At 42.3% G+C, this 27261-nt stretch overlaps 1 protein-coding gene across 2 annotated transcripts in view; it reads right to left on the bottom strand.

The window, feature by feature from the left end:
- Positions 1–27261, bottom strand: part of LOC126194827 (ubiquitin carboxyl-terminal hydrolase 20) — a 186111-nt gene that overhangs the window by 139641 nt on the left and 19209 nt on the right. For both annotated transcript variants that reach the window (XM_049933156.1, XM_049933157.1), the window contains exons 4-6: positions 21234–21486; positions 17974–18227; positions 11257–11389 (exon numbers count right to left, since the gene is read on the bottom strand). In XM_049933156.1, the coding sequence (XP_049789113.1) occupies positions 11257–11389; positions 17974–18227; positions 21234–21486 (640 nt within the window). The remainder of the gene's footprint in view (positions 1–11256; positions 11390–17973; positions 18228–21233; positions 21487–27261) is intronic.

Raw genomic sequence — 27261 nt, 5'->3', positions numbered from 1 at the left:
CACAGCCGGGATTGAACCCGGCCCCTCGGCATGACAGACTGCCGCACTGACCACTCAGCTATCGGGGCGAACCTATAATCACAGGCGGAGATTTTAATCATCCAACAATTAATAGAGAAAATTACAGTTTTATTAGTGGTGGGCATGACAAGACATCCTGAGAACCTTTGCTAAATGATTTCCCTGAAAAACTACCTTGAAGAGATAGTTAGGAACCCCACTCATGATCGAAATATATTGGATCTGATGGAACAAATAGACCTGACCTCTTTGAGGACGTCCACATCGAAACTGGTATCAATGACCATGAAGCGGTTGACGTAACAACGATTACAAAGGACAACTAAAACAAGCAGGAAGACGTGTGGGTTCAGCAAACTAGATAAAAAATCTGTAGTGTCATAACTCAATGTGGAACTTGAAACTTTCAGCACAGGGCAGGGGCATGTAGTGGAACTACTGCGCAAGTATGCGTGGACATACTGAGTGGCAACAGGATGACTTTTTAGATGAGTCAAGTTTTATGCTCCATTGGACAGATGACTGTTGGTGTGTACGGTGTGAAATGTCTGACAGCAAACACCCTGCAACAATAGTCGAAAGTGTACAGGTCGGAGGGTACTATCTAGGTGATCTTGCCATTCTGGACAGCACCGTTGATCAACAAAAGTATACATCTTCCCTTGGGTACCCAGTATGATGGCATCCACCAGCAGTAAAATGCATTGTGTCACATACCCAGTGTACGTGTGTGGTTTTAAAAGCACCAGGATGAGTTTACTGTACTCCTCAGGCCAGCCCCCCCCCCCCCTCCAGATTTAAACGTAATCAAGAATCTGCGGAATCTCATCAATTGGGCTGTTTACGCTGTGGCTTCTCAAATGAGAAACAGGTTTTCAACAGGTGGCCACATTAAAGTGACTTGACAGCATACACAGGTCATGCTTACATACAAGTGACTCCCCCCCCCCCCCCCCCAAGGCTCATCTGTGATGGAAGCCACCTCCCCCCATTTGATCCATTGCTGAGCCATCACAGGAGTAAGACAGTAGAAACAATTCCTTTTAGGCAGTTCCACAGGAGTTCTCTAAAAGTTAAAGTGAAAAGGCTGAAAGCATGATGAACACCAGTAGGCAGACAATAGTACAGAAGGATGAGAGAGAGAATGAAGTTGACTGATGGGTGGACACAGCTGGGAGTCACCTGGAGCTCACCATGCGGTGGGAATGCCCAACCCTGATTTGATATGGTGAAAGTGTTAAAAATAGGAACGGAACCCACTCACTTGGAAGCATAGAAATCTTTTGAACTGTTAGTATCTTTTGAACTGTTAGTATCTTTTGAACTGTTAGTATAAGGATAACGACTCCTTAAGTGCTGTACGATGGAGTGCTGTATGAATGGGCACTTCTAAAAAAGAAAAATATACTGTGGCAGAAAAAGGACTAATGATATTTGAAAAGTAATTAAAAACAAAGTCAAGACAGCTGGCAGAGGAGGTAGGATCGAGAGACCCCAGGCCAAGTGTGAGCAGTAGATACCCCCAATCTCAACCACCCCAACCCTGCTCCAGAAAGTGGTTTATAATGCTTGATCTGAGAATAAAAAGCACTTTCTTGGAGGAAACAAAGGACCAGTTTAACTTTCCATACATAGTTTACAGAGAGAGGGGCAAATAACCTGGAAGTATAAACCTGGTTTGAAGAGCCAAGAGGGGGAATTCCATCAGGAAGTGAGCTACTGCCTACATGGCTCTACAAGAACATGTGGGTGATTCACTGCTTCAAATAAAAGTGCAGGTTAACCTTGTATGACTGGTGCAGAGACGAAGTATGACAGTGGATTCCTTCTGTGAGGAAAGGAAGAAGGAACACAAGGCAGGTGTAATCTCTTTAACAGTGCAGAGTTAATTCCATCTTTGAATAAGCAGAAGTATTATCTGCACCTGTAGATCCCCACCCGGGATCGTCAAAGCGCATGTTGGGTGAGTAATCATTTCTCTACCCAAATGATCAACCAGTTTGTTCTTCTGAATTCTAACACGAGTTAGGATCCAGACAGAAACAACTGAGCTGTTAGCCATAAGTAGCAGATACCGCATTGTGACAAGAGTAACAACATTTATATGTACATCAATATGCCAGAAGTCATCTGATGGTGTGTGGGGTACTTTAAGTATCACTAACTTATTCATTCTTACCTGCTTCCAGTAATTTGTCATAAACAGTGTAGCTGTACAGCAAAGGATTTCTTTTCCCAGGTATGTGTAGTATGTTACAGTTATTTAGGTTGAGGGTCAACTGCCAGAACATGTACCATTCATAAGTCCTCTGTAGTTCATTCTGCAAATCAATACTGTCTTCTGGCATTGCTACTTTCTTAAAGACAACCAACGCATCTGTGGACTGTCTTAAAGAGTTTCTGACATTTTCTACAAGATGTAAACAGCAAAAGTCCATCACACTTCCTTAGGGTAGTCTGGAAATTACCCTTAACATCTATCAAGTTTTTTCTGTTAAGAGCAACTTGTTGAGTTCTATCTGCAACGAAGTCTTTCTTCTGGTCACAAATCTGGTACAACACTCAATAAGCTCATTTGTTTTTCAGTAAATGGCAGTGCCAGGTGGTGTCAAATGCTTTCCTGAAGTCAGGGAATAAGGCATTGACCTAAGTGCAATTGTCTACAGTGCTATGGATCTCGTGAAGGAACACAGTGGCCACGTTTCGTAAGATCTCTGTCTGTGGAATCCTTGCTGATTTTTATAGAAGAGATTTCCGTCCTGCACAACTGATATAATTCTTGAGCATAAAAAATGCACTGTAATTCCACAACAGATTGATATCAACAACATACGCCAATGATTACGTGCATTTGTCCAACGAACCTTCTTGAAAATGGGAATGACCTCTGCTTTTTTCCAGTCACTAGGTAACATTCACTGCTCCAGCAAACTACAATCAATAGCTTGGAGACTGTTTGTTGAGCCAATACAAATTGTATTGGATTTGAAGGATGCTTCATTAATCAAATTTAGGGCTCTGTTAATGGATATCAGCTCCAGTATAAAGACATTACACTTTCCTGACAACAAATGTTACTGAGCAGCAGGAGATGCAAACGAATATCCCATCCTCTGGACAGTTTTAGAGCTGCAAGTGTAAGTGATCTTTGCATTGTTATATTCTTGAAGAACACAGAGAAATAGATACCGATGGTTCCTTGGAATAATCAGTACTAACTCATGGCTACTAACAAAGTAGGTGTCATACTGGACGGGGTGAGAGGCGGAGGGAGTGGAGAGGGGGAGGAAGAGGGGAGAGCGAGAGAGGGGAGCGAGAGAGGGGAGCGAGAGAGGGGGGAGGGCGACGTGAGAGGGGGGAGGGCGACGTGAGAGGGGGGAGGGCGACGGGGAGGGGGGAGGGCGACGTGGGAGGGCGACGGGGGAGGGGGGAGGGCGACGGGGGAGGGGGGGAGGGAGAGGGGGGAGGGAGACGGGGGAGGGAGACGGGGGAGGGAGACGGGGGAGGGAGACGGGGGAGGGAGACGGGGGAGGGGGGAGGGAGACGGGGGAGGGGGGAGGGAGACGGGGGAGGGAGAGGGGGGAGGGAGACGGGAGAGGGGGGAGGGAGACGGGAGAGGGGGGAGGGAGACGGGAGAGGGGGGAGGGAGAGGGGGAGGGAGACGGGAGAGGGGGGAGGGAGACGGGAGAGGGGGGAGGGAGACGGGAGAGGGGGGAGGGAGACGGGAGAGGGGGAGGGAGACGGGAGAGGGGGGAGGGAGAGGGAGAGGGGGGAGGGAGAGGGAGAGGGGGGAGGGAGACGGGAGAGGGGGGAGGGAGACGGGAGAGGGGGGAGGGAGACGGGAGAGGGGGGAGGGAGACGGGAGAGGGGGGAGGGAGACGGGAGAGGGGGGGAGGGGGACGGGAGACGGGGGGAGGGGGACGGGAGACGGGGGGAGGGGGACGGGAGACGGGGGGAGGGGGACGGGAGACGGGGGGAGGGGGACGGGAGACGGGGGGAGGGGGACGGGAGACGGGGGGAGGGGCACGGGAGACGGGGGGAGGGGGACGGGAGACGGGGGAGGGGGACGGGAGAGGGGAGGGGGACGGGAGAGGGGAGGGGGACGGGAGAGGGGGGGGAGACGGGAGAGGGGGGGAGACGGGAGAGGGGGGGAGACGGGAGAGGGGGGGGAGACGGGAGAGGGGAGGGAGACGGGAGAGGGGAGGGAGACGGGAGAGGGGAGGGAGACGGGAGAGGGGAGGGAGACGGGAGAGGGGAGGGAGACGGGAGAGGGGAGGGAGACGGGAGAGGGGAGGGAGACGGGAGAGGGGAGGGAGACGGGAGAGGGGAGGGAGACGGGAGAGGGGAGGGAGACGGGAGAGGGGAGGGAGACGGGAGAGGGGAGGGAGACGGGAGAGGGGAGGGAGACGGGAGAGGGGAGGGAGACGGGAGAGGGGAGGGAGACGGGAGAGGGGAGGGAGACGGGAGTGGGGAGGGAGACGGGAGTGGGGAGGGAGACGGGAGTGGGGAGGGAGACGGGAGTGGGGAGGGAGACGGGAGTGGGGAGAGGGGAGACGGGAGTGGGGAGAGGGGAGACGGGAGTGGGGGGAGGGGAGTGGGGGGCGGGGAGTGGGGGGAGGAGGGAGTGGAGGGAGAGGGTTAGGGGGGGTGGGGGAAATGAGGGGGTGTGGGGGGAGGGGAGGGGAAGAGATGGGAGTGGGAGGGGAGCAGAGATGAGGTCGGTAGGGGGGAGGGAGAGGGAGTGAGCATGGGGTTAATACCTCCTGTAAGAAAAATGAATTCTGTAATACAGATGATTTGGAAATTATCCTACAGTGATTGTACAAGTGAGCAAGTGTTTGTACCATCAGAACTGAGGAGGCAAGATTCCCACTTTGTTAAGGAGACTGTCTACGGGCCTAGTCTGGACAGCTCCAGGGTCCACTCTTACTCCACAAAGATGCACCATGTCCAGTAATTTCAAAGCTGATCTGTAAACTGATTGTAAGCTGATCTGTAAACCTAGCAATCACAGTTCAGAACCTGGTCAATATGGAGTACAGTATCATGATTTCATCCCAAGAGATGAGTGAGAGAAAGCAGAGGGTGTGAAGTTTTCACATGCAGCTAGTCTTTATTGACTAAGACGGGGTAATCATGTCAGCCTTTTCTCAAAGACAAATCCCCAAAATTGAGACTATCCAACTATGTCCAAGTGCTGGGTACCGAAGTACAGTTCTGGGTTGGGGTGAACCTTAGTACAATGACAGAAATGTACAAGCCACATTTTCGCAAGAGAAAATTGTAAGCCAATGCAAAAGTTTTTGACATACAGCATAGGGATAACCAATGGTCCATCCGAGGTCACTAGCCCATTGATGGAAATAAGGACGAGTGAAACAACTCCCATTGAGAGTTGAGTGACATAAGTATCGCTACCTAAAAGGGCATGTTTATGGCAAGGAAGGTAGTTATGTTATAGTCTAACATCCATTTGGTATCATGGATTTCAGAAAGATAATTAGCTTGTACTGGAAAAGGAAGTTAATCAATCAGCTGTGGCTTCGTTGAGGAACCCTTTCTACAAGTCACTTTACACGATTTAGAAAAACCTCGAAACACTAATGTCATACTAGGGATCTGAGCCCTGCAAATCTTGCTTGGTGTCAGCATTACAATGACCACAACTGGGAAACATGGACAATGAATAAAAGGGAACACTAACATTATATAATCCATAAAAAATTACCAATTTAAGCCTCCAAGGCTGGGTTCCTTGGAATGAAACCGCGCGACCACCTCTGATTTTCCTGGGGTTGCAAGGTGTGGAATTGTGCGCACTCAACTCCACGAGGGCAAAGAGAAGCCACTTACTATGACATCACTAAATCCAAAAGTTTCCGTAATGAGCCCTAATTTAATAGCTTCCACCAGGATGGGTGGCTTACAGCATTTATCATAATAATGTGTGAAGATGGGCTCTCAAATCTACTGCAAAGAATTTTATAAAAGGCAGAAGCATGTTTGAGGAAACACACTCTCAAAAAACACACACACACACACACACACACACAAATGATGCACCACTAATGAATGAGCCAAATGGGGCAGTGGTTGGTATCCCACCACTGCCCCAGGTGTCACTTGTGTCTAGGGGCAGCAAATCTTGGTGCCAATCGGGTGAGCCAATCGGAGCTGCTTCCTGGTGGCAGACAGTGAAAGCTTGCATTCTCCTTTAGGACAAGGAACTGTAATTCATTCCGCACAAAATTTAAAATTGTTAATTATGAAGTTTTTAATCTCATGTAAGTTGTTGCAATGTGTCTAAGTGCCTAAGCCACTTCTGAGATTTTAGGACCTATAGTTTACTTTACAAAAAAGCCCTCAAAAGTATACCCCACAACTTAAAATAAACTTAAGTTTATATTCCTCCCAAACCAACAGTCCTTATCATCCTAGCTGACTAATTCTAAACGTTTCTGGCTGTAGAGGACAGCATAGATACATTGGTCTGAACCCTGTGTTTATCGCTGATGTCTGCCCAAACATCATGGACACTGGTTACCTTCAATAACCTGGAGCTGAATTTGATCTTTAAGTAGTGGAGATTTACATACTTCTCTCCAGAAGTTCAAATCCAACTACAGCAGTTTACGAGCAGCTATATGTTTTTATGTGACATCCATTTCAGTGGATTGAATCTGCCAATAGCACAAAGACTGTTGTAATTATATTTCACAATCCTCAAGATGGAGAAGTATATATTAATGTACTGGACTGGAATGGAGAATCAGTTAACAGCTGTCGGCCTTTGTGGTATAAGCTAGTTAGCTTGATGACCTATTATTAGAGCAAGATATACACAATACCAAAGTTTATGTATTTTTTACAAGTGTTTAAAATATTTTGAAAATAGTAGTCCACAGTCTCAGTAGTAGTGAAGCAGAAAAGTTTTTTGTTAAAGATGTTTCGCATGATGGAATAGCCTATACTGTGTGCAGGAATTCGTATTATTGATGTTAGGACTAATTTGGTACAATGGTATGAGTTCATAATAAAAATCGTTGGTGTTATCTGATTGCCATTAGTGTTTTGCCAATAAATAAGAAACAAATGAGAATTGTCACTCCCAATGGCTGTGAGTGAAAAAAGTAAAGCAAACTGTCAAAGCACATTTTTTATGCTGAAAACTATGATAAAATAGGTGACAGTATGTTTCTTTGATACAGTTTGTAAACTTATAAATGTACTAGAAATGAGATATTTAAATTACACTTGGGGGAAATGAGCAATTCTATTGTCAGATTCTTCAAATAATTTTTTTTAAATTTTATTAGTTTTGATTTATAGGAAAAATAATGGGATAGCAAAGTTTGAGACATTCAAAATTATAAATCAGGGAGAATGATCTTGAAATGCAGTCTTTAGTGAGGCCAAGCAGGTTAAAGAGAAACCTGTATTTCTCACTTCTCAAATGATTTTCACTCTCCTATAGTAAAGAAAAAAAGTGTTGAAGTATCGTCGATTTTTACAAAAATTTTGGTTATCATCCTGTATTTTAGACAATTTAGTGATGTTAAGCTTGTATTACTGTCCTATGTTGCAATGCACAAACTGCAACTACAATTTTCCAATTATCAAATTTAAGTTTTATTAACGTAAACAAATGCTCTATAATCAAACCACACAAACAATACACAGAAGTCTTCTGCAAGCTTTCGCTACCTGCCACCAGAAAGTGCTAAGAGCCACAAAACCGAGTCCAGCCGAGTGTAGTCGATCAGCTCACCCGATCGGCACCAAGATATGCTGTCCATAGACACAAGTTCCGGGACTTTCCAGGCATGTCTTTGCTGATCATTTGGGCTCATTTCAAAATGGAACTTATCACTGAAGACAGTTCTACTCCAGTCAATGAGACCCCAGGCCGAAGACATGTGTGGAGACACCATGTATAGCTGTGTGATACCAACCAGAGTATCACCAACCGTATGGCCCAAAAAACCAACAGGGATGGTCTGTGGTGCCATTTCTTTTTATAGCAGAACTCCTTTAGTTATCGTCTGTGACACGCTTACAGCACAGCACAGCGGTACATTGACAATATTCGACACCCCCTTTTGTTGCCCTCCACAGCAAGCCATCCTGCGCTTACATTTCAGCAAGGTAATGCCCACCCGCACACAGCGAGAGTTTCTACTGATTGTCTAACCTGGCCAGCAAGATCGCTGGATCTCTTCCCCACTGGGCACTGGAGCATTATGGGCACCGTGCTCCAATCAGCTTCGGATTCTGATGATCTAACCCACCATTTGGACAGAATTTGACATGATATCCCTCAGAAGGTCAGCCAACAACTCTTTCAATCAATAACTGCTTGCATAAGGGTCAGAGGTAGGGCAACGTGTGTTGCTCAATTTGTGAATATCTTTCTTAAATAGATCATGCAAGGGTTCTAAAACTGCTATAATTTGTTTGTATGTACATGTACATCTCGTCTTCCCGTGTCCATAGATCATGCAAGGGTTCTAAAACTGCTATAATTTGTTTACATGTACATCTCGTCTTCCCATGTCCATCCCATTTTGATAACTTCTTACTGGCGCAGATACCACATCTACTTCCAACACCTTGATGCAGAGGACCCAGATGCAACACCTGCCCTATGTACAACCTATTCCAGTCATGTCCGAGCATATCATACAGCAACACTGTCCGTGGCTCGTGGTGTTGCGGTAGTGTTCTCGCTTCCCCGCACGGGGTCCCGGGTTCGATTCCCGGCGGGGTCAGGGATTTTCTCTGCCTCGAGATGACTGGGTGTTGTGTGTCTTTCATCATTATTTCATCCTCATTCACTCGCAAGTCGCCGTAGTGGCGTTAAAGAACTTTTGGAGCGGCGGCCGAACCGCCCCGCGAGGGGTCTCCCGGCCACCAATGCCATTATTATTATTATAATATAGCAATACTGCTGTGATTTCTGCATGGCCTTTTATGTGGAAATAACCAGGAATCAGCTTTCTACCCCAATAAAAGGCAACCACCAAACTGTGGGTTGGAGCAGAGTTGATGACCTGCTGCTGAGCACAATATGCTTAATTTTAATGCCTGCTTCACAGCCCATGCTGTCTGGATACTTTCCCAATTGTGTAGATATGATTTATGCTCTCAACACATCCTTCAATCCTGTAATCCACTTGGGGCTTCAATCTCTGCTATTCCTTGTCCCACAACCCCCTCCATCTCTGCCTCCAACCATCCCATTTGTTCTACACTCTCACTCTACTCTCTACAGTCTCCCGCTTCCTCTGCTCTATACGAAAATTATTGTATAAGTAATTGATACGGGGCAGTTTATTTGTTATGTAAAACTTCGCAATTCCTCAGTGAGGATCTGTGTAGTATAAAAATTACCTAAATTATTTTCCAGTATTAAACTATTAAGTGCTTGCTATATATAAATATTCTTATTTTTTAGGTATTTTTAAATAGATATTCACTTTTAATGAATGTAACAATTATGACTTCGGCAAAATGGAGACTTATGGTGACTTACATTTAGATCACCTGCACCTACACGCTTACTCCAAAAACCAATGATATGATGCATGGAAGAATGTACCTTGTACAACCAGCAGCTGTACCCTTTCCTGTTTCACTTGCAAATCAAATAGGTGAAAAATGACTGTTTGCACGCCTCCGTACGAGACCTAATTTCTCTTATCTTTTCTTCATGGTCCTTATGAGAAAAGTAAACTGGTGGCAGCACAACAGTTCTGCAATCAGCCACAAATTCCAGTTCTCTAAATATTCTCAACAGTGTATCACAAAAAGATCATCTCCCTCCAGGGATTCCCATTTGAGTTCACAAAACATTTCTGTAACATCCATGTGTTTATCAAGCCTACTGGTAACAAATCTAGCAGAATACCTCCAGTGTTTGACGTCTTCCTTTAATCTGGCCTGGTGGGGTTCCCAAACAGTCTAGCAGTACTCAAGAATGGGTCACACAAGTGTTGTACACATGGCCGCATTTACAGATGAGCTAAACTTGTCTAGAATTCCCCCCATACAGTGAAGTTCACCATTCAGCTTCTCTAGTACAAGCCTTACATGCTCGTTCCACCTCCGCTCTGCAATATTATACACATAGATATCAAATTGATGCGACTGTGTTGAGCAGCACACAAATAATACTGTATTTGAAAATTACATGATTGTTTTTCCTACTCATCTGCATTAACTTACATTCTTCTACATTTGGGGCAAGCTGTCATTCATTACATCAAATAGAAATTCTGCGTAAGTTACGCCATATCATCCTAAAGGCACTTATTGATGATGCTTTCCCATGCACTACAGCGTCATCAGTAAACAGTCCCACATTGTTGTTCACCCAATCTGTCAGATCGTTTACACATATAGACAATACGAGCGGTAATTTCACACTGTCTTGCAGCATTCTTGATGATACCCTTGTCTCTGACAAACACTCGCCATGCAGGACACTGTACAGGAGTCTCCTACTTAAGAAATCTTCAAGCTACTCCCATATCTGAGAAACTTCCGTATCCTCTGACCTTTGTTAACAGTCTGCTATGGGACACTGTGTCAAACACTTTTCGTGTGTGTGTTAGAAAGCACAGTTTACAAACCCCATAGAGGAATGAAAGAGCAGAATCAACAAAAAATGATAAACTACACACAGCCACATAAATATTAGTATGTGATAAGAAGAAAATAAATGAACCACCTGATGGTGGTGAAACTTTACTAAAACATGTATGAGTGTTAAAACAGGAATTAGTGTTTGCTCAAGGTAGAACCATAGTTGACATAATATCCACGAGTGTGTGTGTGTGTGTGTGTGTGTGTGTGTGTGTGAGAGAGAGAGAGAGAGAGAGAGAGAGAGAGAGAGAGACTGCCGTGTGTGTGTGTGTGTGTGTGTGTGTGTGTGTGTGAGAGAGAGAGAGAGAGAGAGAGAGAGAGACTGCCGTCTTAACCTATGGTGTGTATGTCTAGTGCAAGCAAGTGATGTTTTAAGTCTTATTGATATTTTAACTCCTTCAATTACTTTTACTCCTTAAACTTAACAATTTCATACCACACATCAGTGCCGAAATCCCAAGGTAAAATTTATTGCTCAACAAGTGCTGGAGACTAAACCACTGTCTACAACACTCATTCTAAGTTTCAAATGGTATCATCATTACAAGCAAACCCAGTGTTTAAAGGTATTTTTTAAAGAAGTTTGCTTACCATGAGGGGGAACTGGTTTCTCAGGATAAATATCCACTACTGGCTCCTTCAATTCTTCATGCAGCTGGTCCATGAAACATCGCAAGAATTCCTGGGTATCATGTTGCTGATAGCCACGAAACATTGGATGTACCTGAATATGGCAAATTCAAAATGTAAGTTTGTAACTTTTAGATTCTTTGAAGCAATTTTTTATCACTTAAAAAAAAAAAAAAAAAAAAAAAAAAAAAAAAAAAAAAAAAAAAAAAGAACTGGAGTAATAAGTTCCCTAAACAGTGATATTTGAAGGGTACTTCATTCTCCTGTGAGGAAATAAAATTTTTTGCAATAATTTTGAGCAAGCAACTTCCTTTATATATAAACTTTTTGTCTTTCTTTTCTATAACTTTATATCAGGAAAACATCATTTCCTCACGTCTGCTTTCTTCTTGCCACAAATAGCTCTATATGCCTTGACCAGTATTACCTCTGGAATATTATTATCCGCTACCTGTGTTTCTGATCATCTCATGCCCTATAGAGACAGTTACATAAATATTCTACTGCTTGAAGAATTTTCTCTCTGCTTGCATTACTGTACCACCTGTCATCTTAACCTACTGAGTGAGTGTCTAGTCAATGTAAGCTCTTTTTGAACAAGTCTGTAGCTGCTCAAGTATTTTATTGACACATATTTTCTACTTCAATGGAAAGGAGACAGGCAAGACAGAGAGACACTATGCATCCTGCTACATCTTCTCCATGACTTAGAAGGCATACATTACATGTATCACCAACTGCATTGCGGGGAGGCAGTGGCAATGGATTTTAATCTGGCAAAGACTAAACAAGCTTCAAAAGTGGATATAACACAACTGATAATTTTCTGTTGATGAAGTTACAGAACAGAGCAACAAGCATAAATTGTCATGTTACCTAGTAGTTATGGACTCTGAGAAAATATTTGCCCTAGTTATAATTGAAACTGTATAAACAGCTTTTGAGAAACAAGGCAATAACTAAATTTGGGCAGTTAAAGTCAATGCTTGAATTAATATTAAACGAAATAAACAAAAGAACAGAAATAACCAGGAGTGCTTTTGATAAAATAAACAGTTTTCAAAATGAAGGATCCAATGTGTCTAAAATAAGCAAGCAATGGAGACATTCATTGGGATTTCATAGGGAACATAGGTAACAAAAATGCATCAGAGAACAGACTGGAAGATTAGAAGTAATTACATCTCTAATGAAACAGAAATCAAAATGAGTGGGACATGTAGCCCAGATGAATGGATGGTAGATGGACAAAGTGGGCTCTTTGCTGGATTTCAAGAGATAAGAGAAGATGATAAGCAAACAGGAGGTACATTGATGACATCAGAAAAGCACGAGAGTAACGTGGATGTGTACAGATGAAGACTATTACGTATTATGAATTGTGGAGCAGACCTTTTTCCAGCAGTGTATGCTAAGTAACAGATGATTATCTGTCACATATTTTGCTGATATGTTTCAGACTATCCTAAGAGGAGGCAAGCAGTTAGCTGTATGGTATACAGGGTCCTTGCTAATTAACATAACACGAGACTACAGTGCTGACTTTAGACCTTATATCAGAAAAAATGAGGGTTGGAACTTAAATAGTGGTAACTGTTTATTCACAACCGATACAAAAGAGTTACATGTTTGCACCTGTTACTGTCCTTCAAAGTAGTCACCAGTGTTATGTAGAACCCGTTGCCAGTGATGTGGAAGGCGTAGTATATCATTAGGAGAGCCTGTCCTGTTGATGGTGCGAATGGAGCAGTCTACTGCCTGTCGAACCTCTGGAACAGTTCTGAAGTGAATGCCACGAAGTTGTTCCTTCATCTTCGGAATCAAATCAAAGTCACAAGGACTTCAGTTCAGGGAGTATGGTGGATGGTACAGTACTTCCCAGTCTCATTGACCGAACAGAGGAGCCACACCTTGCGCTGTATGTACCCGCGCATTGTCATGCAAAATGATAGGTGGGTTGCGCAGAAAGTGTCGCCGCTTCTTTCGCAAAGCATTACAGGTTGCCGCGAAAGTCGAAAGTGCGTCAGAGCCCCAGTATGGTGCAAGTTATGGTGATTCTCGTGTACGACTTTGATGGTGTTATCCTGATGCAGGGGGCGGGCAGGAATCCTGCACGTGTGCGGTAATCTTTCACGCGTGCAGTTAACAGGTGTTCTGCGTGCACACAGGGGCAAGCTGGCCACCCGCGTATCTCCCCTCCCCACCATACCTTCTGTCCGTTCCTTCCTCTGTAATGCGTTTTGTTTCCTAGCTTGCTTTATTGAATGAAGGAATAAGGTTAGTAGGAGTGCTTGAAAGAAATCATGGTTTGAAAGAGTACCTATTACATACGATGCGTTTTATTTAATTATCACAGGTGGAGTTTCCAATACGTTTAAAATCTGGAACAAAATTTCTACATACAGACAAACGCAAACAGTTATGTAAATTTTCATCACTGATGTTTGCTCTTAACCAAGACTTATTAATTCAGCAAATGATTTTCCAGCTCTCGCTATATTAAGCGCAATCTTATAACTTGCACGTAACGCTGGGCTATTATTGTTGTCATCCTGAAAAATTGAAAACAGTGCTCCACAAAATGTTAAATCAGTTAGATGAGAGACATGACAAAAGAAACTCTCAGATCTTTCGTGACATCAGCAACTACGACAGATTCATATAGTATCGTCAGATCGTTATTCTTAAGTGCAGTCAATTTCCCCATCCACTCAGAATCCGACAATAAATTGTACTCGTCCTTGTGAAATTTATTATAATGGCCTTCAAATACTAAACTTCCGCTGACCAGCAAGAATACTGCCACATATTAAACAGTTCGAATTCTCACACTTTTGCACAAAGAAAAAACGATTCTCCCATTCCTTTTTAAAAGATAGCAAATCTCCACTTCTCCGTTTCCTTTATTCACTCTGCATTCTCCGGTTCCTAAAATACAATGTTCACTACGTAGTGGTCGCTTTGCATCAACGTCCGCAGCTTAGCCTGGTACTATACTGCCGCAACCTGCCGGCTGTCGCCACTGCCTCGGTCGACGATTGCACGCGAGCAGCAAACGTGCAGCGCTCATGAGCCGCATGCAAAGTTTGCCCGCCCCTGTCCTAATGCATTACGTTCCTCCACGGCAGACCATGAATGCACAGTATTACTGTTCGTTTTTGGAGCATCACCTGTGACCAGCTTCTACACAATGCTGGTGACTACTTTGAAGGACAGTAACAGGTGCAAACACGTAACTCTTTTGTATCAGTTGTGAACAAATAGTTGCCACTATGTAAGTTCCATCCCTCGTACAATTTAACTGTTGTGGGCCTTCATGACCTGTTCAGGCGGATTTTGGTTTAAGAAAAAATACAAAAACATACCCTTCTCTGACTCAATACTGAATCTGCCTATTGTATAAAATATAAAGAACAAAACAGTTGCTGAGAAGTAACGGTGACACAAGGTTATGGGAACACCCTGCAAGTAATATTGTGTTTAAGAAACTATATAGTGCATTATCTGTGGAATAAGCAATTTTGTGTGAGCATCAGTAGCTTGAAGAAAAATCTCCATAGAAATGAAATGGATATCATATGGTACACGATATTCTGAAAACACAACTGTTCATCAAATTAATTAATTACCAACAGAATGGAAAGAGTCCCAAAACAGAATTTTGACAGAACTCCTGAAGATAGATGTTGACTATGGATATTGTATCACAGACACAGTCCCTTTGACTGTTCAGTGATGTCACTAAACCTGCCCAAAGATGCAGACAAACATGCATGAGCAACACGTATTAGATGGAGGGGGTTCGACAGCCGATCACTTCCAGTCATTCCGCCAGGAATGGACAACGGCTCATGCTGTCTGTCGTTCAACCATGCCTAGATGGTCAATACCACGGTTCGAACACGTCCGCATTGTTACTTTGTGCCAGGAAGGGCTCTCAACAAGGAAGTGTCCAGGCTCTCGGAGTGAACCAAAGCAATGTTGTTCGGACATGGAGGAGATACAGAGACAGGAACTATGGATGAAATGCCTTGCTCAGGCCACACAAGGGCTACTACTGCAGTGGATGACCACTACCTATGAATTATGGCTCAGAGGAACCCTGACAGCAATGCCACCATGTTGAATAATGCTTTTCGTGCAGCCACAGGACGTCGTGTTACGACTCAAACTGTACGCAATAGGCTGCATGATGCGCAACTTCACTCTCGACGTCCATGGCGAGGTCCATCTTTGCAACAAGGACACCACGCAGCGTGATACAGATAGGCCCAACAACATGCTGAATGGACCGCTCAGGACTGACATGTTCTCTTCACCAAAGAGAGTCGCATATGCCTTCAACTACATAATCACTGGAGAAGTGTTTGGAGGCAACCCAGTCAGGCTGAACACCTTACACACACTGTCCAGCAAGTGCAGCAAGGTTGAGGTTCCCTGCTGTTTTGGGGTGGCATTAAGTGGAGCCGACGTACACCACTGGTGGTCATGGAAGGCGCCATAACGGTTGTATGATACGTGACTGCCATCCTCCAACCGATAGTGCAACCATATTGGCAGTATACTGGCGAGGCATTCGTCTTCATGGACGACAATTCACGCCTCCATCGTGCACATCCTGTGAATGACTTCCTTCAGGATAACAACATCGCTCAACTAGAGTGGGAAGCATGTTCTCCAGACCTACCCTATCAAACGTGCCTTGAATAGATTGAAAAGGGCTGTTTATGGATGATGTGACCCACCAACCAGTCTGATGGATCTACACTAAATCGCTGTTGAGGAGTGGGACATTCAGGACCAACTGTGCCTTGATGAACTTGTGGATAGTATGCCACTGCGAATACAGGCATGCATCAATGCAAGAGGACGTGCTACTGGGTATTAGAGGTACCGGTGTGCACAGCAATCTGGACCACCACTTCTGAAGGTCGCACTGTATGGTGGTACAACATGCAATGTGTGGTTTTCGTGGGCAATGAAAAGGGCAGAAATGATGTTTATGTTAATCTCTATTCCAATTTTCTGTACAGGTTCCGAAATTCTCAGAACCGAGGTGATAGAAAACCTTTCCTGTGCCTGTATATACGTTTAAAATCTGCAGTGGGCCACTGCAGGTGTCTTCCATCACTTGACTTGCAAAGAAATGAACAGAAATACAAAACAATTAACCAGAGAGAGGAAAACTATAATTTGAACAATAATTTTTGGCAAAAATTAAGCTTGCCATAGGATAAACACGAAATGAAAAAATTAGGATCAAAGTGAAAGAAAAAGTTAACCCGCTATAGAAGGAATAATATCATCTACACTGCATAATGTGAGATTCTCTGCCTCCATAACTGAGTGGTCAGTGCAGCGGAATGACACATAAGGGGAATAGGTTTGCTTCCCGGCTGGGTCGGAGATTTTCTCCACTTGGGGACTGGGTGCTGTGTTGTCTCCATCATCATTCTATCCTCATCACACACAAGTTGCCAAAGTGGCATCAGTTACAAGGAGTTGTACCACACAGGTGTGGTTTGTAGCCTAGCCACGTGCATTATCAGTATCAATAAGAGATTAACAAAAATGGGACACACTGATGTATTTTGAAAAAAAGCTGAGAAAATACTAAATTCTGAAAGGCAAATGGGCATTCAGCACTAATTTTCAAAGTGCAAATCTGAACTGCAATTGCAGGTGGCTGTGTAGGCAGTTTAATTCGTTGATGCAACATAGCAGAAGGTTCAGATGTTTTGTGCAACACAGGTAACTATTTTGTATAAATCAAATAGGACACAGGAACAGGTAGAGATTTCAAATAGCAACTGACAGGAGAGGAAGCTACGCCAAATACTCCTATTTACAACCACTACTCAAGTGAGAAGGAGAACGCCAACCCTGCAACATGGAACCTAAACAGATGTATGTAGAGGCACCAGTTCCCAGCCTTGTCCTGTCAGTATAAATTAAAATCTTCAAATTACTCCAATTACAATGGAAAACATGTTACCTTATTAGTTAGGGTAATTTTCTATTCAATGTTAATTTGAGAATGCTCTTATCTACCAAAGACTGTCTTGAAATGGTCCCAGGTGCAATCAAAATAGAACAGGCATGATTGGTGTTGTAAAGAGGGAACTATCCACACTCCTTTGGTAACTGATAAATCAATTACTTCTCAAAATCAGAGGACATCGTCAAAAGATTGTAGTTTAAGGTTTTGCCTTACTTTTCATCTGTTTCCCCCCTATTCTTTTCATTTCTATTTCTTTCCACTGTGATTTATATCTATTTGCATAATCTAAGCTGTGTTGTCAATTTACTGGTCTATAATAATATTCCAAACATTTCTTCTGAATTAGAATCTCACCCACTGATATCTGATTTCAGTTCTCTTCTGTTCTTATATGGCTCTTTCACCATACCATTAATATTTTTTTACCTGCTTCTGTTTTAGATTGTGCACCCTTCTAGTCTCAAGTGGGAACAAAGTTAGTAACCACAAAAGTGTGAACTCTTGATTTCACTTAGGAATCCTACCTTTTTGTTCCAATGGAAATTTTAAGCAAACTCAACATTTCTATTGATATTACTCAGCATTTAAAGAGAGATCTCATAAATACATCTTGAAGAACAGAACAAAATTGAATGAATTTCCAACTGGATTTCAATCAGTAATAAATGAATACTAACGTTTCTGATCCCATACAGAATGGCAGAAGGTACAACATATCCAGGACGGCGAGAATGCCACATCTCCTGGATTAACCTGTGGTACGATCGTGAAAGACCAGGCTTCTTATCACCAGAACCTGTCGTGCCTGTGCGACTCGTCACAAAGGCCCCACAGTCCAAGAAGAACTGTGTCAGCGGTGGTGTGTTCGACAGAGCTTGCAATGCAGCATTCATGTAACATGTGTTGCCGATATTCTGCAGACCTGTGAGTCCTGTGGAATCCACAATTTCAATATTAGCAATGACATAGAAGTTTTCTTGATAACTGACTGCAACCAAAACTTTGGCATGTTGCTTTAAAACTGGCTGCATATAGCTTCAATGATTATGAAAAGGCTACATTATTAATCATCATAAACATGACACACTAAGTTGCAGACAGCCACAATCGCGCGCACACACGCACACACACACACACACAAAACCATTATTTCTGGCAGCTTGAGGTAGCAGGAATAACGGTCGTTTGTGTGTGTGTGTGTGTGTGTGTGTGTGTGTGTGTGTTTTTTCCTTTGTTTTCTGAAGAAGGCTTTGGCCGGGAGCTTCGTTTGTAACAGCCTTTTTGTTGCGACTATTTGTAAGTCACTGTGTCATCTTTTAGGTGAGTAGCAATCAATCCTTTTCAGAATTGTTGATATTCCAATCTGGACTTTCCAGTGTTTGATTGCATATAGTTTTAATAATTTAAGAACATGTTACTGAAATCATATTTACAGACATGAGGTTATTTACAGGAGCAATTTGGTGTCATATAATGACAAACTGATAAGTACTATCATCAGTTTCATATTAATCGAAAAGCTAATGACATTACTTTGCAGACATTAAACAAACCAAAGAGTATATTCTTTACAAATCATACTCAATGAAAACTAAAACTGCAACAAATGATAAAATGCAACATAAAGCTCGTAAGAAGGCTATGCGGAGCCCATCATGTCCCAGGTCACCACTATGGATAAGAAGAAATTACAAATGAAATGGAAAACAAAATTCAGAATGTAAAGGAAAAGTAAGCATTACTATCTGCTGGCATTACCCTGTCTTTAACCCATGATCATAGCCAACTGTTTTTGCTTTAGAAGCACTATAAATGGTAACTACTGAAAGAAACAACTAGTCAGCAGTGATGTAAAAGACACAGAAATGGAATTTTGCTTTCTTGCCATGGTAACTTAATGTATAATATAAAGTAGCACTTGTTAGTCATACAAGCTCAGACATAAGTAGCAAGGAAATAACACATTAGTACTTTGAATTTATTTTGTTGCAATAATAAAAGTTGGTCTAGTGGCAAAGCATGTGCCTGAAAACTGAAAGGTCATGGGATCAAATCCCGGGCGGACTACAGATTTTTTTCACTTCCCAATGATGAGATTAGCCAGATTCCATGTTAAACTATAGGTCCCATTTCTCCAGTTGTATAACTGGGGTAGGTTGTGCTATGAAAAAGTGGCATTCAAATAAAAGACTTGCACTGAGGCATTGAGAATTACAAAATTATTATTATGCTTTTTGTAAAATCAAGTATCACTGCTGAAGAACTATTTTCATATCATACAAGACCAATCACTGCAGTCCACTGACAAAGATATGATTGTGTTTTATAGCAACATATACAGTATAACACTGCTTTTACGTTCCCGAAATTAACGTTTTCCCACCATTTATGCCCGAAATTAACGTTTTCCCACCATTTATGTCATTTTTTTATCAGTCCCAACAATGTTCCTATGCACACAATGTTAATTTGCACCCAATTTCGCATCAACATATTTTTAACTTTCCCACAATTTACGTATTATGAAAAAATGTTTGTGGAGAAAAAATGACACTGGCATGATGTTGGCCGTCCAGTAGTGTTTATGCTTCTGGTATGTAGTGGTTATGTTTCTTGACACCACGGCACTCTACTTAGTGGATTTGAACTGGTAAACATGTAAAAGATCGAACAATTCGTGCCATATCTCCTGCCGCTGCCAAGCTCTATTTGGTGTGGTGGCTGATGGGAGTAACTAGGTTCGTTCGAATGAAGATATCGTGCCCAATCACAATCATTTCCAAACTGTCTCTTCTGTGCAAACACAGTTTCGTGATTGTTGTGATCATTGTGACACCTTTGTCGAACCATATTTAGTGTTTTTCGGTGTATTTCCAGTAGGAGCACTAGTTTACAGCGTCATTCACTTTGCGAGGCTCAAATGTTTTTAGTTTAAACACAGTGCAGGTTACGTATTTCATTCACGCTGAGCAAAACTTGTTTCGAGAATTTATTCCCTTGTCAAGTGCCGTATTTACGTATGTATTTTTTGTGATGTTACACAAACAAACAAACGATGTGAGTGACAGTTTGCGTGTATGTGTGGTTTTCTGCATAACTGATGATGTACATATTTGCGCTTGACAACAAAAAAAAATTCTTGAAACACATCCTGCTAAGCATGAAAAAATACATAACTAGTGCAGTATTTCATTATTTAAATAATGAATGACAGTTGCTGGCTTTCAAAAACATCGATTATGACATATGAAATTGAGTCACACTTTCCTACTTCCCAGACGGTTAACAGTTCCAGTTACATCAGCGGTTTTTATTATGATAAACCTTCATTAGGTAATAAACAAGTCCCTGACAAGTCATTTGATGCCTGTTATGTACCTATATCATACATAATGTGCAAGGGGGTATCCTATATGTAACTTTTACAGCATAAAACATTATTTCCCAAATTTTACATTTTCCTGAGTTTTACTCCATTTTATTTAAGTCCCTTGAACAGTGTAAAAGCAGGGTTTCACTGTATGTAAAACAAGGGAAAGGAACCACTCACCTACAGCAGGTCAATGCATGGAGCACAGAAACACGTACCAGAAAACAGCATTCACACAGACAACCACACACACTCCCAAATGTACACTCCCTGCAATGGCCACAGGAGTGTACGTTTGGGTGTCTGTGAGGTTGTGTCTGTGAATGTGTGCACTTTTTTTGCTAGAAAAAGGGATATTGCTTGAAAGCTAGTGTGAATGCTGTTCTCTGTTACGTGTTTCTGTGCTCCATGCATCAATCCGCTACAGATAAGTAGTGCCCTTTCCCTTATTTTACATACTGCTCCATCCAGACATTTCCGCTGCTGTTATACAGAAACATATATGTAGCATATATCACTTATTATAAAGCATTTACTATCACCTGTGTAGAGTAACATGTATCTCACCCCTGGGTTTGCCTTCATCCTCCTGGTTGCTGATATCACTATCACTGCTCTCAGCCGACTCTCCTCCGCCAAAGTGACCTCCTGTTATCGATCCGGCAGGTGAAGGAACTGATGGTGCATTGTACACCTGAGGAACTTTGCAACTCAGTGCTGACCCTGTATCTGGCAGTTCAAGTAACACTTCTGTTTCACAGAGGTAGCACCATACACGCAACGTTGATAAATTCAGGTGTACACAGTGGCTACGATTGCTCTGAAACCAATTACATAATATAGTAAACAAAAAGATACTTTTATTTTCAAACTGTAGTGCTCATAGAACACAATGATGTTTACTTAGCACGATGTTGCAACAGCAGAACTATTTACACACAACACACCAAGAATATTACACAAGACTTCTTATGAATTATAGTGAATTGTATGAAGGGAAAGCAAAATTGTTAACAATATTACAAAAACAGATGTAACAAAAAATTCCATATGTTTCAGAGGAAATAGTTATGTGACAATGTAAAGAAAACAAAGTAAGAATTGAGCGAAATACATAGAACTCAAATGACAAAAATTTTATATGTTAATGGAAGGGGGATCACTGCTGTCAGTTGCAGTGAGATGTTAAGTGGAATCAATAGCGATGAGTGAAAATGTGTACCAGACCAGGATTTGAACCCGGAATCTCCTGCTTACTAGGCAGGTGCGGTAACCACTTAGCCACCCGGGACACAGTGTTATTGCAACTACATGGACTTCCTCGGTACACCTCATGGCTGATCCACACTCCCACTGAGCACCACCTATCCGTAGTCCCTGTCCATTATGCTCCCATTCACTACTCAGAGATTCTCACAGGTGGTAGGGCATCTTTCGTGCATTCGCACTGAAGAACGTGCATCCATTGCCCATCAGGCTTATCAATTATATGAATGTGTGGTATCTGTTCCTTCGAAAGAACAGACACCACACAGATCTCGCAGCTATCAAACCTGATATGTAAAGGCTGTGTCCCAGATGGCGCAATGGTTGCTGCACCTGAATACAAGGAGGTGGTCCCGGTTCGAATCCCGATCTGATGCGCATTTTCGTTCATCATCACTGATTCCACTTAATGTCTCACTGCAGCTGACAGCAGTGACTCCCCCCCCTCCGTTTACACATAGTGTTTCACAGCTATGGGCTCTACGTTTTACCACCTTGGAAAAGGCAAGCTGTAACCATGAAACTATGTGATGATGTTAGTCCTTGACATGTGATTTTAGGTTTCCCCGGAGTAGGAAAACCTAGAATATTTCTTGGGTATTCAGTCAGCTGGCATTGTCCAGAAGGTGCGATATTTCAGCAAGTTCACTTTTCGCCATCTTCAGGAATTCATCAGAAATGAGAAAAAGAAGTCGGTTTGCCGAAATCTGTGAATGATATTTTATATTGGAAGAACTTATGTTGCTAATTTCTTGTGTCCAAAGTTTTATGTTTATCATGCCTTTAATCAACTAAATATAAGACGTCAAAGTTAAAACTTCATTTGCTGCATGATTTTTAAGATAGTTTTCTTCAAGTTATGTAGCATTTTTAGCCCATGTTTGAAATTTTAACGACTGTTCGGGAGGGGGGGCACTTAAAACACATTGTTTTAAAGCTTTAAAAGAAAATGGTATTTGTAAATCAGGTGTTGAATAAATACTATTTTCACTTTCTCACCAAAATCGTCAACTTTTTGAAAAATTTGCAGATTACTGGAAAATAGTAGGTGAATGAAATTTTGTATTTCACATGTTTGTGCAATTGAGCAATTGCGTTTAAAGTTTTGTGTTCAGCATGTGTTTACAAGATATAAAAATCCAAAGTTTACATATTTTTCATGCCACAATTTTCGTGCCCAGCTATGATACAAATTAATTAGCACTGTTGGTCCACATTGGATAACCAAATACACTTTTTTCGGTGAACTTTCTAACAGGCCTAGTTTGGAGAATTTTATAGAACACAGTTCTTTGCAAAATCAATATTGAAAAGTGGTACATAAACAAGACTTTATATTTGAGAACCTTGTGTTGTTAGGTTACTACATGTTAAGTTTCACATTCATCATACCTTTAGTTCCCGAAATATAGGAAGCCAAACTTTGAAATATGTTGGGCAGTTTTGTCTAAAATTTTCTGCCTGAATGTGGCTTGTAAAAAATTTTCATTATTATTCTTAAGAGAAAGCTTACAGTTCTATAAGATGGCCAAATTTTATTTCTTTCAATAAAATATTACCCAAGCTATAACAGCTCAAAGTCACCTGAAATTCATGCTTGTTCTGTGCAAAGTCACACATGGAGTGTGGCTATACCTCAGTGTTGCTTTGATTAGTGTTTAACTTTAGCAATGTTCATTGGGGACGTGCGCAAATGTTCACATAAAATTTTGTTGAAATCCATGATGCTTGAGCAGAGAGTTAACATGGAATGACCCCAGTTTCAGCTGAAGAGGCACAGGGGAGCTTTCAACCGAAATGGCACCCGGTCTCGAAAACAGCTCAAGAAAACAGATGAAAAACTGACAGTGCCCTCAAATGTTTAGAAAGCTGTTCCTGGAATTCTTTCAATGCTACAACAGATTGTTAAAAATCCTTGTTACCCTTAATGCCAGTGAGCTTAGCGAAATGGATGGTGTTCCTTGTCACAAGTTCTCTTTTCCACAATGCAATTTTCTTTAGACACACATATACTTTTGCTATGAAATCAGAAATAAGTGGTATCTTACCCTTGCAATGTCTTACTGACGGAATCTGCAGTCAACTCTGTTTAAAATGTGAGGCCTACAATTCATTCCAGATCTAATTTTTGCTCTTCCTTTTCTTTTTCCTTCAGAAATTCTACAACAGTGGATCTTAAATTGAAAACTCATTCCAGGGATGACCTTTGACTTGAACGAAAAAATTCTGCAGTGACACGTAATGTCTCCATACTCTCTGTTCAATTCCATAAAAAACTGTTGCAACTGAAGATGTAATTGTGCACGTGACTTCAGGAAATGGGTTATTCACATCACCAAATACATCTCATTTTCCATGCCTGTATATTCAGTACCAAGTTCCCTTTGATTTACAGAACTTTGAATACCATACAAATAGTGTGTTGAACATTGTAATTTTTAACTCTTACATTGTCAACTAAATCTTCACGGTGTTGTAATGTCACTTCATAACAAATATGTAGTATCCACCGATTATGCAACTAGACTACATAACATATACTGAGATTTCTTGCTAAATGAAATGTCACGCTATATAAAGAAGAACCGAGCAATGCTGAGATGTATCGAGCAGTGCCAAGACAGGCCGGACCTAGGCTCATATGCATACAGCACATTATACACACATGAAGGGTTGTGCACCATAGCTGACTCTGTTTCAACCCTTCTATATCGATTTCTTTGTTTCAAATACTAAGAAAGAGATAGAGGGGCTGGCCAGTACTTACCTCAGCTCAGTACAGCCGATAGATACACAAAAAACAGAACCAAAAATTTACGTTCCTAGCTTTTGGAACAAATGTTCCTTCATCAGGGAGGAGAGAGGGGAAAGAAAGAGAAGAAGGGAAAGTAGATTCAGTTACTCACAACCCAGGTTATGAAGCAACAGGGAAAGGAAAACAGGGAGGGTAGCAAGGATGGAGGCATGGTTGTCAGGGGGAAGCCAGAGATATTCTACTTTAAGTACTGTGCCAGCTTCAAACCAAAGAGGATGCATACAGAAGTAAAGAGGTATATAGTATAAAGATAAACACAACTATGTAGGATGAAAAGATGCATGAATGGCTAAAGAGGAAAGGGAAAGAGGAGAAGATTGAAGAGTAAATGGGAGTGAGGTTGTTTAACGAAGGTTCAGTCCAGGGGGATGGCGGGATGAAAGAATGTGTTGGAGTACAAGTTCCCATCTCCGCAGTTCAGAGGGACTGGTGTTGGGTGGGAGAAGCCAAATGGCACATACAGTGTAACAGGTTCCTAGGTTCCTAGAATTATGCTGGAGGGCATGCTCCGCTACTCGGTATTGGACATCTCTTAGGCGGACAGTTAGTCTGTATCCGTTCATGCGCTCAGCCAGTTTAGTTGTTGTCATACCGATGTAACAGGCTGTGCAGTGCAGGCATGTCAGTTCATAAATGACATGTGTAGTTTCACACGTGGCCCTGCCTTGAATTATGTGTGTTTTACCAGTAGCGGGGCTGCAGTAGATGGTTGTGGGGGGGATGCATGGGGCAGGTTTTGCAGCGGGGTAGAGAAGGTAGTCTGGGAATATTGTAGGGTTTAACAAGGATGTTACGGAGGTTAGGGGGGCGACGAAAGGCAACTCTGGATGGTGTGGGGAGAATTTTGTCAAGGGATGATCTCATTTCAGGGGTTGACTTGAGAAAGTCATCCCTGGCGGAGTAATTTGTTGATGTTTTCGAGGCCAGGATAATATTGGGTGACAAGGGGGATGCTTCTGTGTGGTCTGGGGATAGGAACATTGTTGTTGGACGGGGAGGAATGTATTGCTCGGGAGATCTGTTTGTGGACAAGGTCTGCAGGATAGTTGCAGGAGAGGAAAGCACTGGTTAGGTTATTGGTGTAATTGTTGAGGGATTCGTCACTGGAGCAGATACGTTTGCCACGAATACCTAGGCTGTAGGGAAGGGAGCGTTTGATGTGGAATGGATGGCAGTTATCAAAGTGAAGGTACTGTTGTTTGTTTGTGGGTTTGATATGGACAGAGGTGTGGATGTGAGCTTCAACAAGATGAAGGTCAACATCCAGGAAGGTGGCTTGGGTTTTGGAGAAGGACCAGGTGAAATTCAGATTCGAAAAGGAGTTGAGGTTATGGAGGAAATTAAGGAGTGTTTCTTCACCATGAGTCCAGACCACAAAGATGTCATCTATAAACCTATACCAGGCCAGGGGAAGCAGCTGTTGGGTCTTCAGGAAAGCCTCCTCCATGCAGCCCATGAAGAGGTTGGCATAGGATGGAGCCATCCTGGTTCCCATGGCCGTTCCCCTGATTTGTTTGTAGGTCTGGCCTTCAAAAGTGAAGTAATTATGGGTGAGAATGAAGTTTGTAAGTGTGATAAGGAATGAGGTTTTTGGAAGATCTTCGGGTGGGCGTTGGGAGAGGTAGTGCTCAAGGGCAGAGAGACCATGGGTATGTGGGATGTTTGTGTAAAGGGATGTAGCATCTATGGTGACAAGAAAGGTTTCAGGTGGGAGAGGAGTGGGAATGGATTTGAGGCGTTCTAGGAAGTGGTTTGTGTCTTTGATGTAGGATGGGAGTCTGCGGGTGATAGGTTGGAGGTGTTGGTCTACCAGAGCTGAGATACGTAAATGAATCTACTTTCCCTTCTTCCCTTTCTTTCCCCTCTCTCTTCCCTGATGAAGGAACATTTGTTCCGAAAGCTAGGAATGTAAATTTTTGGTTCTGTTTTTTGTGTATCTATCGGCTGTACTGAGCTGAGGAGCTGAGGTAAGTACTGGCCAGCCCCTCTATCTCTTTGTTAGTATTTGTTTCACATCTTTATATGAGATTTTCCATTAATCATTTAGATTTCTTTGTTTCTTCACTTTCTTTAGGTTGACAACTACCATTTATTTTGTTTATAACTCCAGTTAATTTTCCATAATCCAAGCTCTACCACTTATTCATGAACTTCCAAAAGCAATATTCATCTCAACAGCTAAAGGATCAGTCAGTTATGTTCTTTCTAGGAATTCAGTTTCATAACTTAGATGAGTAACAATTATCATTCCTACAATACTACTTGTCCCCATTCAAGTTCCTGGAGGTACCTCTCTCCTAGTTGATCACACAGTTTTAATTCATCAATTAGTTTTAAAAGAACACACACTGTAAAGCAGAGAAAGAATTTCACTCTAGAAACATTCCTCTGTTTCAGGCTAAGGCTTTCTTAACAATATCCACTCTCACTCCCCTAATAATTTTCACCCAGTGAGGTACGAGTCACGTAAGTGAATATGATTTTGACAGAACTGAAGCATGGAGGCAGATCTTT

The sequence above is a fragment of the Schistocerca nitens genome, chromosome 7 (assembly GCF_023898315.1).
Source record: "Schistocerca nitens isolate TAMUIC-IGC-003100 chromosome 7, iqSchNite1.1, whole genome shotgun sequence".
Taxonomy (NCBI): domain Eukaryota; kingdom Metazoa; phylum Arthropoda; class Insecta; order Orthoptera; family Acrididae; genus Schistocerca; species Schistocerca nitens.
This window is presented reverse-complemented; position numbering and strand designations above follow the sequence as displayed.